Source organism: Charadrius vociferus, unplaced genomic scaffold (assembly GCF_000708025.1).
Source record: "Charadrius vociferus isolate BGI_N301 unplaced genomic scaffold, ASM70802v2 scaffold414, whole genome shotgun sequence".
Lineage (NCBI taxonomy): Eukaryota > Metazoa > Chordata > Aves > Charadriiformes > Charadriidae > Charadrius > Charadrius vociferus.
In genome coordinates, this window is record NW_009648079.1 from 2577437 (window position 1) to 2592018 (window position 14582).

General features: G+C 37.6%; 1 protein-coding gene across 1 annotated transcript in view; it reads left to right on the top strand.

Moving 5' to 3' along the window:
- Nucleotides 1–11046: 11046 nt before the first annotated feature.
- Nucleotides 11047–14582, top strand: part of ROBO2 (roundabout, axon guidance receptor, homolog 2 (Drosophila)) — a gene marked incomplete at its 5' end in the record, with an annotated part of 419210 nt that continues 415674 nt past the window's right edge. The window contains one exon of the mRNA XM_009883862.1: nucleotides 11047–11383. Within this exon, the coding sequence (XP_009882164.1) occupies nucleotides 11047–11383 (337 nt within the window). The remainder of the gene's footprint in view (nucleotides 11384–14582) is intronic.

Below are 14582 nucleotides of genomic sequence, written 5' to 3' on the forward strand. Positions count from 1 at the left end.
CCCCAGTGCTATGATAATAATATGCTAGTTGTATAATAAGTTATGGTGCTGTCTATAAACGATGTCTGTTGTTTTTCCTTCCATTCTTGCCCTGAAAAAGAGCTAAAAGATGTTTGGTAGAATCAGGCATATACTTAATGCTTCGCTTTGCTAAATTCCAGACTAGTTTTGAAAGGCTCCCAAGGGAAGAGCTGTTGTGCTTGAACTCTACTGGAAGAAAAGAGAGGAAAAAAAAACCCTCTTGCTCTCTGATGCTTTTGTTACATGCTGTGTATATATCGTAGAATAATTTGGATTAGAAGGGGCCTCTGGAGGTCATCTGGTACATATATGTGTTTGTGTACTCCAGGGAACATAGCTACGGAACTCTAAACCTTACTGCTCTGCAACAAACAAATCAATGCAACTTTCTCATTGAAGCAGTGACTTGTATTTATAACATCACTTTTCACCTGGGAAAAATTATTCATTTGCCTGTGGATCTGCATATCAGTTTTCAGGCATATGATGCCTATATTCACTCTTCTTGTAGATGCATCACTAACATAGTATGTTCCACCACTGGCAGTGTGCTGGAATGCAACAATTTTTGAGGAGTGGTAAGACTCTGCAAAGCAAGTTAGAAAGTGTTGAGATGAGATGTAAAGTGAAAGAATGTAGCTAACCTATTTGCAATATGGGTGGTCCTAATGTACTTCTGAGAAGTGCTGTATGAAAAGGAAGGAAGGTAGACTTTAATATTTCATATTATGTGAAAAATGATCCATTAGCAAACTTCTTAATCAAGATGCAATTTGCACTATGAAAAACAGCATTGCTCTGTGCTGGCTATTCTGACTTTTGGCCTGTAGTACACATCAGGGAGATTTCATTATTCTGCATTTTCATTATTCCGAAGTGTGACACTTGTATGTTGGTGTGTGAGGAGAAAAAAAAATGAAGAAAAGTAAATTAGAAAAGATTTCCATTAAGTCTTCATGGCAATTTTGGAATACTTCCCCTGAAATAATTTCATACAAGGAATAGGGTGCTTATACAATAGCACTGAATTATTGTCCACATTAATAATAAAAAAAAGTTGGAATTTTATGTTTGTGTGTTTCTTTACGATTAAAGTTGATTACACCTGGCGTAGCAAAGTCACAGTTTTGTAGAAGAGAAAATTAATAGAATCAGCTTTCCAATAAGATTTGGTCAAATGTTTCTAATGGCAGTTATTGATCTCTCTTGTCAGCGTTGCCTGCTATCCCTTCTTGGCAGACGTGTACTATAGGAAAGGTGGCTTATCTGCAGATACATGTCCTGGGGAAGTTAGGATGCATTGCTTAACAGATTAATTTTGCTCAAGAAAAAGCTTTCAGAGGACCTTGTCATAGCTGAGGCAGCTTTGAACAAAAACCTTACCTTGGAAACAGTCATATCACTGGCGTCTGTTCCCATTTGCCAAATCTCAGGGGAAGGGGAGAGATTGTAGAGTATAAATTCTTGAAATGTAATCTTTACCGTGTCACTTTGCCTAGAAGAATGCAGCTAGGATAATCAGCCTGATGCCGGTGCATCAGCCTGTACTCCAGTTGAGTTTTCTCATTATCTTGAATTTTTTGTACATTATCTTTTGTTCAAACTTGGATGTGACTGACTGGATCTCTACTTAAGATCTCTGCTTGCTTTCAGTCAATTCTGTGGTTAAAAGGGTAGTGAAAGTAACATACTTATTCATTATATCTAACAGATATGTGTAATGAGTGTTTCTGATAAGTACTTCTTAAGTGGAACAAGGCATATGAAGAAGCAGGAAAAAGAACAGTAACTGTGACAGTCCTTCAGCAAATTTAACTAAGTAGCTGTAGGAGTGTCTTTTTTCAAGCTTAATGTTTTGTTAGCTCATTCAGAAGTGTTTGAGTCTGCATAGAGGGGAAAAATGGAACCCAAGCCCGGCCATGTAACAAATCCTACATAGCCAGAAAAGATTCTGCAGAGATTTGTGTCCTGTCCTTAAATCACATTATTCTTGTAATTGTGATTTTAATACCTTAATTTCAGATTTTTTCCCCCCCTTTTTTTTTCCCCAGTGAAAATAACCCAAGATTCTAGCATAAAAGAAGCTTCTTTGGCATTAAAATACATCTTTAAGCAGTCCTCTAGGTAAAGCTGTATATATTCAGGCCTTTTCCCCTTTTCCTTCCTGCATCTATTATTTTCTGTTGCAGAAGATTTATTTTTTTTCTATTACAGTTTTGCTGTTTCTTTTCCTGATAAACAGACCTTTTCCACTGTCTGACAACATGTGTTGTTGGCAAAACTCTTATAAGGAATGCATTCAAAATGCTATCAATAGCACAGAACAAGCTAATAATCTCTCAGACACAATATTGATTGCTTTCACTTGTAGCAGGCATAAGCTTTGAAATGCCAGTATGTTTGTTTTTTTGGGGGGGTAATGTTTCTTTATTCTACTACTGTTTTATCATAAAGCATGTATTATATATTGTCTTTTCAAGTTCAGTTGTCTTTTAGGCATTACTTTTCTTCTGAACTAAATATAAAATACACCTGTTAAGCATGACCTGTCAGAACTATTGAACTGAAATTGTTTCAAATGTACGACACAATGGAATACATCACATCATATTATAAACTTCCCTTTGCATAGCAATGAAATGAGAACAGTAGGGGGGATAGAATAGTAGGTGGCAGCTCTGTAGTAGAGATGATGTCTGGAATGCATAGTGTTAAATGGCTGTTAGTCCTGTTATTGAAAATCTAGTCCCAGCTTTTTTTTTTTATCTGAGTATATTAAAGCTATGTTTTTGGAATGTTAAAGAAATAAAAACATGAGCCTTCAGAAAGGATATAAAAAGAGTAGTAGCCTTAGAGATCAACTTCGGATGAGCTTTTCAAGGAAGAGCTTTTCTGTATGTAGAAAGTCAGGTAGGAAAAAAGCTGGAAAAGAGGCGAAGAGATGCAAATAAATGATATGTCAGACAGCTGAATCACTGGTGGCAAGTGTGGTGTCAGGTGGAGATAAAGTCAGAAAGGAAGAGAGAGTATTGAGGAGGTTCTGGAAGGAAATTCCGAGATCTGTATTATGAAATACCATATCACAGTATTAACATACAATACAATATTGTGTTTTTCTTTACAAATTGCTCAGTAGTTATAATAAAATCACTAGCCATTCTATTAACCACCACTAGCTCAGTAGCCATGAACATTTTGGTGACTTGAGAAATGAATGAAATGGCTATGAATTTAGTCGGTACTGTTGCTTTTCTTGTATGACAGACCACTGGCTTTGCAGCTGCTTATATAAAGAGTAGGCTTAATAGATGAAGTCAACTTCTGGTCTTGATGTGAAACTAATAAATTAAAACTGGAGGAGCGTGAAGTGCAATAAATGAAAAGTCTTTTCCTTGAAATTTGAAAGATGGTCACCTAGGAGGACTAGAAGGTGAATTGCCAAATGCCTTTTTCTGTGAAGATATGTGTATAGATTACACACATGCATACACATGCACAGAGCACGTTACCCTTAGGGGAGGGATTGCGTAGTGGCTTTGTGGAAGTGTAGGGGAAAAGAATAGAATATTGACTCCTTGTTTTAGTTTCCTTTTCTTCTTGTTGCTGTGTCTCTGTCGCAAATCTATTTCTCTGATGAATAAAAATTCTTGCATCCAATTTATTTTTTTTAGGGTTATTTGGCTATAGGATCAACCAGGCTAAATTGAAAATAATAGGTATTCTGTTTATATGCTATCAGTGTAACTGTAGCTATATGGTACCTTGGATCCCTGAGGAAACTTGTGAGGAAGTCTGAGCATATTACAGCAAATATACATGAGGCTTGTTGGTAATGGTGAGGAACAGTCTGACTTAGAGCACTGATGGTGATGAACTGTTCAAAATGAATGGGTGACCGTTGCCTTTTATACTTTTCAAAAGAGTAGTCTTGCAGGTGATTCTCAGGGAATGTCTCGTCCAACACACCTGAATTCAATTACAACAGAGGAAGTGGAAGAGCAGAGTGTCTTCAGACACCTGAAATACAATATGCAATTTAGATAGATTTTTCTTTTTTACTTTTGTCAACTTTGCTGGCTTTTTACTTTCTTTCACTACTTTGATTACAAAGTCTGTAAGTACACAAATTCGTAAGATGGGAAGGGGTAGTATAAGAGCAGGTGGCAAATATATTTCAATGCACATGCTGCATCTGGACATTTAAGTAACTGGAGCTTCCTCTTGCCTTTCTGTGGCAAAGCGTTTCCTCCAGCAGCTTCCTCTTGCTCGGCTCTGGTATGAGGCTGGGCTTCACATGTTCAGTGTCCTGACCTCTATAGGCATTAGCAGTGACTGATGCAGAAATTATTCGCATAAAGGTAGATATGAATGCAAGAGTGTTCATTACCTGTGAAATGACAGTTTATCACAAATCTATAAAGTCACCAATTTTTATTACGAGAATTCAGCATTTCCCATTAGTCAACATTTATCAGGTCAACAATTATCAGTAGTTAGCAGGCTTTGGTATCTGCGAATGAAAGCTGTGTTTGTTAGAGAGACAAAAAATTGTCTTGCAGTATCTTAGACAATGCAAATTGATAACTTGATGTTCACTTTAAAATGAAGATGACTTTATTCATAAGTAAACATGCAACAGAATAGTATTAATACGTAGTGAAAATTTTAATACAGGATTTCATGTTCCATATTTTAGTTTTCATTAACTGTTGACTGTAGCTTATATTTTACCATAGGAATTTCAGATGCATTCTTTATGAAATAGGGAAAAAGTCTGCATTTAAGTAGAAGTATTAGTATCTGCCAGTAGAAGCAAAAATGAAATAATAATATAAAAACTAGGCTTAGCTGATTCAGTATTTCACTCTTTATTTACTCAAAGCAGTGATTGGGAAATTTCATGCAGCTTTTCACTGAAATAAATGATGCTATTGGCTAAGTAGCTTTGAATGTGGTTTGTTTTGGTTTTTTTTTTTTAATATATAGTTTTGTAATCTTTTTCTTTTAATTCAATGCTGGCCTGTGAATTTGAACAATAGCAGAACAGGGTGAAGGTGAACAACAGCAAACAATTAGCAGTATAGTCTTGGTTTGCTGTTTACCTGGGAAAAAATCAGTGAAAACATTTTAATCTGTCAAGGTGAGAAATTAACATGTGGGATAAAATGGTGCATTAATACTGTTCCATCCGTTGTCTCCTGCTACTTGGCAGTAGTTCTGATTTACACACTGAGGACTATCAAACTTAGTAACTTAGGTTACTAATTAGATTTTACCTGAGTAGTTCACCCATGTTAATTTTTCTAGCTCTGGTAGCATCGACTGTACTAAGACATTTACATCAGTTCACATCTGTCCCAAAGCCATATTTTCTGAATAAATTATTTCTACTAATAGATTTCAGTAGATATCAGAAGCTGCCCTGCAGATGCTGCTTCCTTCCTTCTTTGCCTTATCCCCATAAAAAAAGGTGTTTGAAGGAGACAATATCGAGCTATCTAAAACAGTCGTGTAAACAGATGTGGTGGTTTTAGCTATAGTGTGGTCTCAGCAAAACTTTATCGGGAGCTTCAATAGCGTTAAGGCAGAATGATTTTTATTTATTTATTTCCACCCCACTTCCCCAAGGCTATTACAATGAACTAATGTTGAAAGCAAAAGACTGTAAGATTGTTTATACCTTCTCCACATACTGAAAACCATCCTCATCCCTCTTTTTCTGGCTTAGATTCTCACACACAAAACTAACAATCACACATGTGTTTTGGGGTGTGTGATTAGCAGTGTTCCAGGTGATGCTGAGATTATATTGAATGTGGGAGTTATTTTCTGTGCTTGTTGTGCTTTCCCTGATAGCATCAAGACAGAAAGCCATTATATCTAATTCTTCTATAGTTTCACCTGTTGTTCTCTTGCCTTGTTTTTGTGTTAGTACTAATGAGATCTAAGGAGTATCTCATGTTGTGGCAGATGCTGGAAGTGCAATAGAATCACTGCTTTTTTTTGCTTTTGTATGTGATAATAATTTTTACTGCTGAATTATGTTCAGTAATTAATTGTAATTGTGAATTACTCAGTTTGTGGCAGAAATATTTGTAAAATACAAGACAATGTTTTAAAGATACATCAGGATAAAAGTATAGAGAGGTAAGTTGAACAGAAATGGCTTATGTCTTGACTTTTGTTGGCCTAATCTTAGTAACTTGTTTAGTGCTGCAGTATGAACAAGGAAACATTACAGTAGGATACTGTAAAAGACTTTCTCATTATCTTTTTTATGTAGGTTTGGGGTTTTTTGAACAGTGTTTTTAATTATTCTGTGAAGTAATAAGCAAAAAGATGACCCTAAAACTTTCCCAGTGAATTAGTTGGAGGTGTATATGAAACTAATCTTCTCAACGTGTCTAATAACCAGTCATCTGCAATAGCTATGTGAACCTTAGTATACAGTAAGTATTAAAGTACTCTGAGCATGTATTCAAGTAAGGGTTAATGCTCTGCTTTTCAAAGGTGTAGGTTCAACAGTTAGTCATGATTTTGTAGGATTGTTTCGAAAGTCGTGTTTGCAACAGGTAATTTGAAGTCATTGCAGTCCATCATAGTAATGACTACTTAAGGACTTTTAAACTCAGAGGTTATTCACGTGCTTTATGCATGCATGAGATGGTCCTGTATTGGGAATCCTTGAGAGAAGAATGGAGAAGGAAGCTGCATGGGTAGTCCAGGATACAACACCAGCTGCCTGCTTCGGTGCAACCTCTTATCATCTTCAGTAGATCATGGTTCCATCTCGCTCCAGTAAAAGGAAAAATATCATCTTCATAGAATGGTTTAGGTTGGAAGGGACCTTAAAGGTCATCGTGTTCCACCCCCCCTGCCATGGGCAGGGACACCTCCCACCAGACCAGGTTGCTCCAAGCCCTGACCAACATGGCCTTGAACACCTCCAGGGATGGGGCATCCACAGCTTCTCTGGGCAACCTGCGCCAGGGGCTCCCCACCATCACAGTCAAGAATTTCTTCCTAATGTGTATTCAAAATCTACCCTCTTCCAGTTTGAAGCTATTACCCCCCATCCTAATGGCTTCAAGTAGCTTCTCTTCTGTCATTTAGCCATCCCAGCTATTTTCCGGTTTTTGGTTTTTGTTTTTTTTTTCCCCTCGTGTCTCTCTGTGAAGTTGTATGCATTTGCTTTGGGCCTCTACTGTGGTATTTCTGAATATTATTGATGCCACCAGCAAAGGTTTTTCACTCTTTAACTACTTCTTTATTCTTACTTAATTTACCTGGTTTGATATAAAGCAGAAGAGTATTGATCTTTTCATTTTATGTTGCTCTTCTGCCCCTTCTTTGGAGAGTTAATAATTTTTCTATTCCTTCTTAATTTGGTTGCATTTGTAAGAGTATTGGGAGGTGGGGTGGCAGGGAGCCATAGTGGAAGAATCAAAACTCAACTAGGAAAACACCATTTGGCGCTGTCACTTTCTGGCATGTAGGAAGTGTCTGTGTCTGCCAGAAGAGAAGTAATGGAGTCAAATTTTTGGTTTTCCTTGTTCTTTCTAAATCAGAGTATCCTTCTGGAATAGCTGTGGGTGCTCAGTTTAGTTTTGAAGGAAGGAGTTTGCTGTGCTCTTTGATTTCTTGTGTGTGTTTTACTTCCCCCCTCCTAAGTGCAAGTTGAAGGAAATAACTTGCAGCACTAGATAGCTGAAGGTACACCCAGCCGTCACAGGAATGCATGGTATGAGCCCCCCTTGGAACACAGCCTTACCCTTTCTTCTTGCTGATTGGCATGGTCTCTGCTGCCCACATCTCAACCCTCTCCTGTGCACAAATTGCTTAATTAGGATAGAGTGAGGTAAACATTATTTTTGTGATAAATATCAGTACAGGAAGAGGAAGAATTAGTGCTATTATGACCTGAGGAGGGGTTTTGAATTGGGCTGTATAAGGTGGAAAGTTTAACTCTTTATGGGAGAAAGCCCTTTTCAAAGGGCATTGAACATGGCCTGTAATTCTCTGTAGAATGTACTACGAGTTTTGAACGTTATCAAGAAACCTTTGTGTATATGAAAACTAATATTTTGGATTTTCATTTTGCGTTTTTTGCTACTAATTTTGTTACAGTCTGCTAACCATTTATCAATTTAGTTGTATCTGTTCTCTTCTCTGACTTAAGTCCCTCTAAAATCTAAGAAGCACCTCAACTTTGGTGTTCTTACTGATACTGTTAGTAGGAATGTCTTAAAACAACTACTGGCTTTTTGCTTGTTTCTTTTGAGAATAAGCAACAAAGGAAGTTGGTAGACTTGTGTGAAGAGTGTTATATATGTCTCTAGCCAATGTATGAAGTTTGCTTTTTCGGTCCCATGTACTGTGAAATTTTTAATCTTTTACTTTTATAGTGATTTCAGTCTTTTTCAATATTGTGTATGGGGTCATGGTCTAGAGATACTTTTTTTAATCACAAATTCTCCTCTTAGATTTTTGTCAGTAGAAGGGAGAATAACATACATCTTTCTTTTCTATATGTGCCTAAATTTATATATATGCTTAGGTATAAATTGTGCTTTCTGTTGTACTGGTAGTACAGAATTATGGATACCTTTGCTATATGGGTAATAGAATCTGGTAGCTACTGGAAGAGTCCATTTGTGCAGCAGTGGTACAACACTTTATTGCTATGGCAAGCCCTAGTTTAATGACCTGAGTGTTAGTAAGACAGAATTCCAAAGGTGGATTCACTGTGTAGAATGGATCCTTATTTCTTTCCTCATAAATTTTGGAGTAAATGAGGCATTGACAATATTTTGAAATAGGTAGTGTGTAGAATTAAGATACTGATGTTAAATAGCTTTTCTATGACTCCGCAAAACTGCTGATCAGAAAACGGACCCAAATGTTTCACCAACCTGCAAAAGCACATATACCTTGTATTTAAGAAGTACAGTTCAATTGTACTAGCATGGCAGCTCCACTCAAAGGATTTTCAGGATCTGTGCTAGAAAATGTGATTCGTGCTAACAATTAGGAGAGCTGACTTCATTTTTATGAGAAGCAATGTTGAGGCATAAACTACTGTGATGTGTTTGTTGCAGAAAAACTGTCAGACTAATATAGCCTAATTAAATATGCAGTAATGAACTATATCTGAATGACTGATGATGAAGTTAGGAGTGCTGGACTTTGGTTTTCTGTTGGGTGACACTGTTCTTGCATTCATTCATCTCTACAGTTTGTCTGTTAATAGCTGTAATGAGCATAACAATAGTGAAAGAATTTTCATCTATTTCAGAAAAAGGGTATTGTAAAATTTGGCTGGTGTTGTGACACTGTTGATTTTTTAATTTTTTTTTTTTTTTTTTTGACAAGAGTTCAGTGGCGTTTTGGGATGCTCTGACTTGCCTTAGTGAAATTGCACTACATGGTAAAGTCTGTAATGGAAGATTGGCACTGGGACCTTCTCCAGGGTGGTGGATCCAGCACAAATCTCTTCCACATACATTACTTCTATAGGGTCTTTCCATGGCTAGCACCTCTCTCCTTATTCAAGGACTTGAGTGACAGGGTAAAGACTTGTTGAAGAAGGTCCAGGACAATGTTGAGGCTCTGCTGCTTCCCTTCCCTGGGCAGTGGGAATGTAACTGAGTGTAAAGGAAGAACAGACAGACAGAACAATTGTGTGTCGAAGTGACTGCACAGAAGGGTACAGGGCAATGCATAAAGTTGCTATTGTAGAGGGTACAAAAGTAGTATGTAGAAACATCAGTACTATCAATGCTGAGTAGTCCTGATAATTGTGAAGGCTTAATGACAGCATAATCATCATCAGTACTGTAAAGTGAAAAATAGTATTCTGGTGGGCAATTGAAAGAAGGTGCTTTGGGTTGTATTATTTCCAGTGATAGAAGGAATAATTTCTTTACATAAACTTTAGCACTGGGGAAAAAAAAAAAAAAAGTGGAAAATGTATGACCACATTCTTTCCAAGGTATGCTGTGCTCAGGCTGAGCTGCTGGAGCACACTCGGGGGTAATCCAGGGTTCCAGATCCCTGGTTAGATACACTATGGTGAAATGCTGGAGATGTTCAACTCTCAGTAACCGTGTAACCAGGGTTGTGATGCAGTGTTGGTAGGAATTTGAGGATACTGCAAATAGGTTAGAAAGTACATTTCCACATAAAAGATGATGGGCATCAAAAAGCAAAGTGAGGAAAAGGATGAATGCAGAGAGAAGAAAAAGCAAAATGGACCTATAATGATTTCTGAGACACTGGTGTTTGCAATGCACTTTCAGTGCATGTATGCCTATAGTGTATATGTGTGCAATCCACTGAACATGTCTAAAGTGCAGTTGATACTTGAGATTTCCAAATAAAAATAAAGCTCATGAATGATTTCAGACACTTTGAACAGTTAAAGTTGCCAACTGTTGTATTAAAAATTTATAAAGGAAGGAATACTTTTCAGGTTTCAGTTGTGGGTTTTTGTTTGTCTATTTTGGGATTTTTTGTTCTTCTATTTCCAAACCTGGGCTGTTTGTGGAAAAGGGATAAGAAAGCATACATATAAAACTACAAAGAACTGTTAACCAATGGGTGGTAAGACACTGGTTTTGGATGTCTATCTATTGAGTCTGTCAGGTGAGAGGATGGCAGAGCAGTAGCCATAAGTGGATCTGGAAGCGCACAGGGACCTAGAAGCAAATGTAAATAGAAAGATTACTGGAGCAAGGAAAGGATTGTCATGCATGTATGTGTAAGAGATCCTCCTTTAAGACCAGTCTGCATGTGGTATGGGTTTGATAATGCCTTAGAAGTGTATAGTATATCTGTAGTCTAACTGAGGTTTTTAGCTTTGAATGTGTCTGACAGTCTCTGATATCAGACAAAACAATATCAGATGTGTACAGGTTTTCATATCTTCTTTTGACAATTTTTGTGGAATTAAAGAGTAACTTGTGAGAACACTATGTGAAGCCTAAAATTAAAATAAATTTTTCTTTCCTCCCTTTCTCCTTTTCTTTTTTTCTAGGATCCCGTCTCCGCCAGGAGGACTTTCCACCACGGATTGTTGAGCATCCTTCAGATGTGATAGTCTCTAAAGGAGAGCCAACAACTCTGAACTGTAAAGCTGAAGGGCGGCCAACTCCTACTATTGAGTGGTACAAGGACGGAGAGCGAGTGGAAACGGACAAGGATGATCCACGCTCCCACCGCATGCTGCTGCCCAGCGGATCTTTATTTTTCTTACGTATCGTGCATGGACGCAGGAGTAAACCTGATGAAGGAAGTTATGTTTGTGTAGCAAGGAACTATCTTGGAGAAGCTGTGAGTCGCAATGCATCTCTGGAAGTGGCATGTGAGTAGTTTTATATGATTAGCACTGTGTAAAACTTTATAGTTGATTTTATGCTGTCATCCAGCACTTTCACACAGTCAGCAGTCTGGGAGATAACAAAGGTAGATAAGTATGGCATTCTGTCATTAGCTATAGCTCTTAGTCAAAGCATTTTTACATGCATTTATACAGTGGCAGTGACCGTACAGAATATGTGATTTACACAGAAGCAAGGCCCTAGCCAGCATATAATCATGATTGGCACAAACTTGGACAAAGGCTAATCTTCCTCTGAAGAACAATCTAATTTTTAAATTATGACTACAGTTGGTTATACTGAAACTAATGTGGAAAAATACCTATCATTTAATACAAGGTGTACTGTCTGTTTCTTTTTATCGAGTCATCTGTTACCTCAACAGAAGCAGACAGCTTCATGGTGACTCATGTTCTGTACTGCTGGAAACCTCAATATATGCTTCTCTATCATAAACTTGATGCAGGCCTCATTCATTATGTGAATGGCAAGTGAAATTGTTGGCCATTTCTCATATCGTCCAGAGCAGTCTTATTCTTTATCGATTCTCTTTGTCTTAACAAAGAAGTCATCACAGCTCTTCTGCGAGACCACCCAGCATGCATGATATGCTTCCAGTAGAGTTAGCAGAGACATTCATTATATTCACATAGCAAACAAGTTCATCGTTCATAAAAAGAAGTGTTGCATGTTTTTTTTTGTTGCTTAGTTATACGGGTTGAATAAACACTAATCTTTTTATTCAGAGTATCAACTAAGGGTAGCTGTGTATCTTCACACAAGGGTGTATTGTAGTAGATTTATGAATGCTCTCCTCTTGCTGGACTTCAGGTTTTTCACCCACAGTTCTTCATCTGGCAGTAGTTTCACTAAAATGTGTTTGGCTGAAGTAAGGCTTTAGCACAAATTTGTATTGCTTGGTTAATAAAGAGTGGATTCAAATACATGTTAGAAAGTATGTTGGTTTAAAGAAGAAGAAGAAAAAAAAAAGCACAGAAGAGAAATCTTTACTCCTGATGCAGTCTGCAAACTTCTATAGGTAACGTGATGTGATCTTGAGGCTTCAGTCTTCTCAGAAATTGCAGAAAATGCCATTTTTGAGATATAACAAAATGAAAACAGTTTTGGCACATGTTGAAGGCATGAGCAAATGTGTATCTGCCTATAAAGACATCACGGAGTGTTATTCAGTTTTGGTAGGTATTTAGGAATTAAGAAGACCAGTTTAAGGAAGGCTGAAACCTGGGTGAGTATGACTCTAGATAAATTTACTGGATCATTTTTTTCTTTGTACCCATGGTTTTAAAATTGCCTGTTGAGAAATCCTATGAGAGGCATAAACACTTTGAAATCTTTATTGCAATCCTGTTGAGATTCAGACATCTCTTGTCAAAGTTCAGAAGATTGTTCAAGTTATACCTTGAGTCATCAAATCAAAGTGACTGATTACTTTGAAATGTAAATGTGTTTTATATTTTTGTCAGTTTTCACTGATCCTTACTTCATTGGCTGCTGAGAGACTGTTACAGTATCTCCAGCCTGTGGACTTGCTATTTTAACCACTGTAGCTGGTGGCAGGCCATGCATGAACTGTATGTCAGATCAGAGAATCACAGAATGGTTTGGGTTGGAAGGGACCTTAAAGATCATCTAGTACCAACACTCCTGCCATGGGCAGGGACACCTCCCACTAGACCAGGTTGCTCAATGCCCCATCCAGCCTGGTCTTGAACACTTCTGGGGATGGGGCAGCCACAGCTTCTCTGGACAACCTGTTCCAGTGTTTCACCACCCTCACAGTAAAGAATTTCTTCCTAATATCTGATCTAAATCTACCCTCTTTTAGTTTAAAACTCTTATTCCCCCTCCTATCACTAGTAGAAGATAGTAGACGACTTTAAAAATAGTAAAACCGCGTTTCATTGTCACAGGTATTTTAGAGCAGGGTCATAGAATGTGAAACTTGAAATCTGAAACCATACCCAAAGTTTTTGCAATAGCAACATGCACCTGACACCAGATTATTTCACTGTTTTCATAGTTTTGAAATGTAACTGAATTCCTCAATTAAATGGCTTAGCAGTCTAAAGCAGGCGTTCTTGTTCCACTTCAACAGTGCTTTGTCTTTCCTTAAGCCATACCGTGGCTGTGATTACAGGAAAGTCTTCATCAAAGAAGAGAAACATAAATAATAATTACATTGCTTGTTTACTTAATTTTTGAGATTCTGCTGGTTTTATGTTCACTGGTTTTAAAAGCATGTGGCAGTGCTTGATGTGTATCAAAGGCATCCTTTGGAGTATGATAGCAAAACTACCTGGTTTCCCTTGGTTTTGAGACACTTCTTAATATGATTTTTGGTTCTAAATCAATTTTTCAAGTGACTTTCAGAGAAGAGTTATTTCAAGGCTTTAAACTGTTTTTCTAATGTCAGCATTTCTGGACTGAAGATGATGGTTAGGTCTGTAGTAGCCCATTTGCACTCTAGGGAAATGAGTTGTTGCTGATAGCCTGTTGTCAGCAGGGAGTTCTCATTCACCTGTTCTCAACTGCTACTGGAAACTGTTGAGTTGCCTGAATACTGCAGCCCTGTCCATGGGACAGCTGCATGCGATTGGGTATTACTTGTGTTATCTGTAATGGTGTTGAAAACTGCTCTTTCCACACTAAGCCAAGCTGTTTTCATCACTAGGAAAAGGACGGTTGTCCTTTGCTGACAACAGAGTTTTGGATTATTATCTGACTGTGGGTGGCCTCAGATTGTGCCATTTGAGATAAACTGCTGCTTTTTACAGGTTTAAAATGCTTGAGTCTGCTCTTTTAGTGAAAAAATCAGTAATTGTTTTATTTTGCTTATTAAATTGTCAGCCACTAATAATGTGCACTTGTAGCTTCTGGATGATTTATGAAAAAATATTTATTGGTTTTATGTATCTGTTAAGTGTGTTCATGCTTATGCATTCAAATGATCAACAGTGTTAATTGTGGTTCATTCTCTTCTATCTTCCCCCCATCTCCCCGCCATGGACACCGGTCACAAAAGCAGTGGGACTGAAAATCTTCTGATGTGTCCATATATATGTGTAAAGACAGAAGAAAAACTCTTAAGTGAAATTCATTTGGGGCATACAGTTATCCTAGAGCATAGTGTGGCCCATCTTGAATGCAATCATTTTGCGCCCC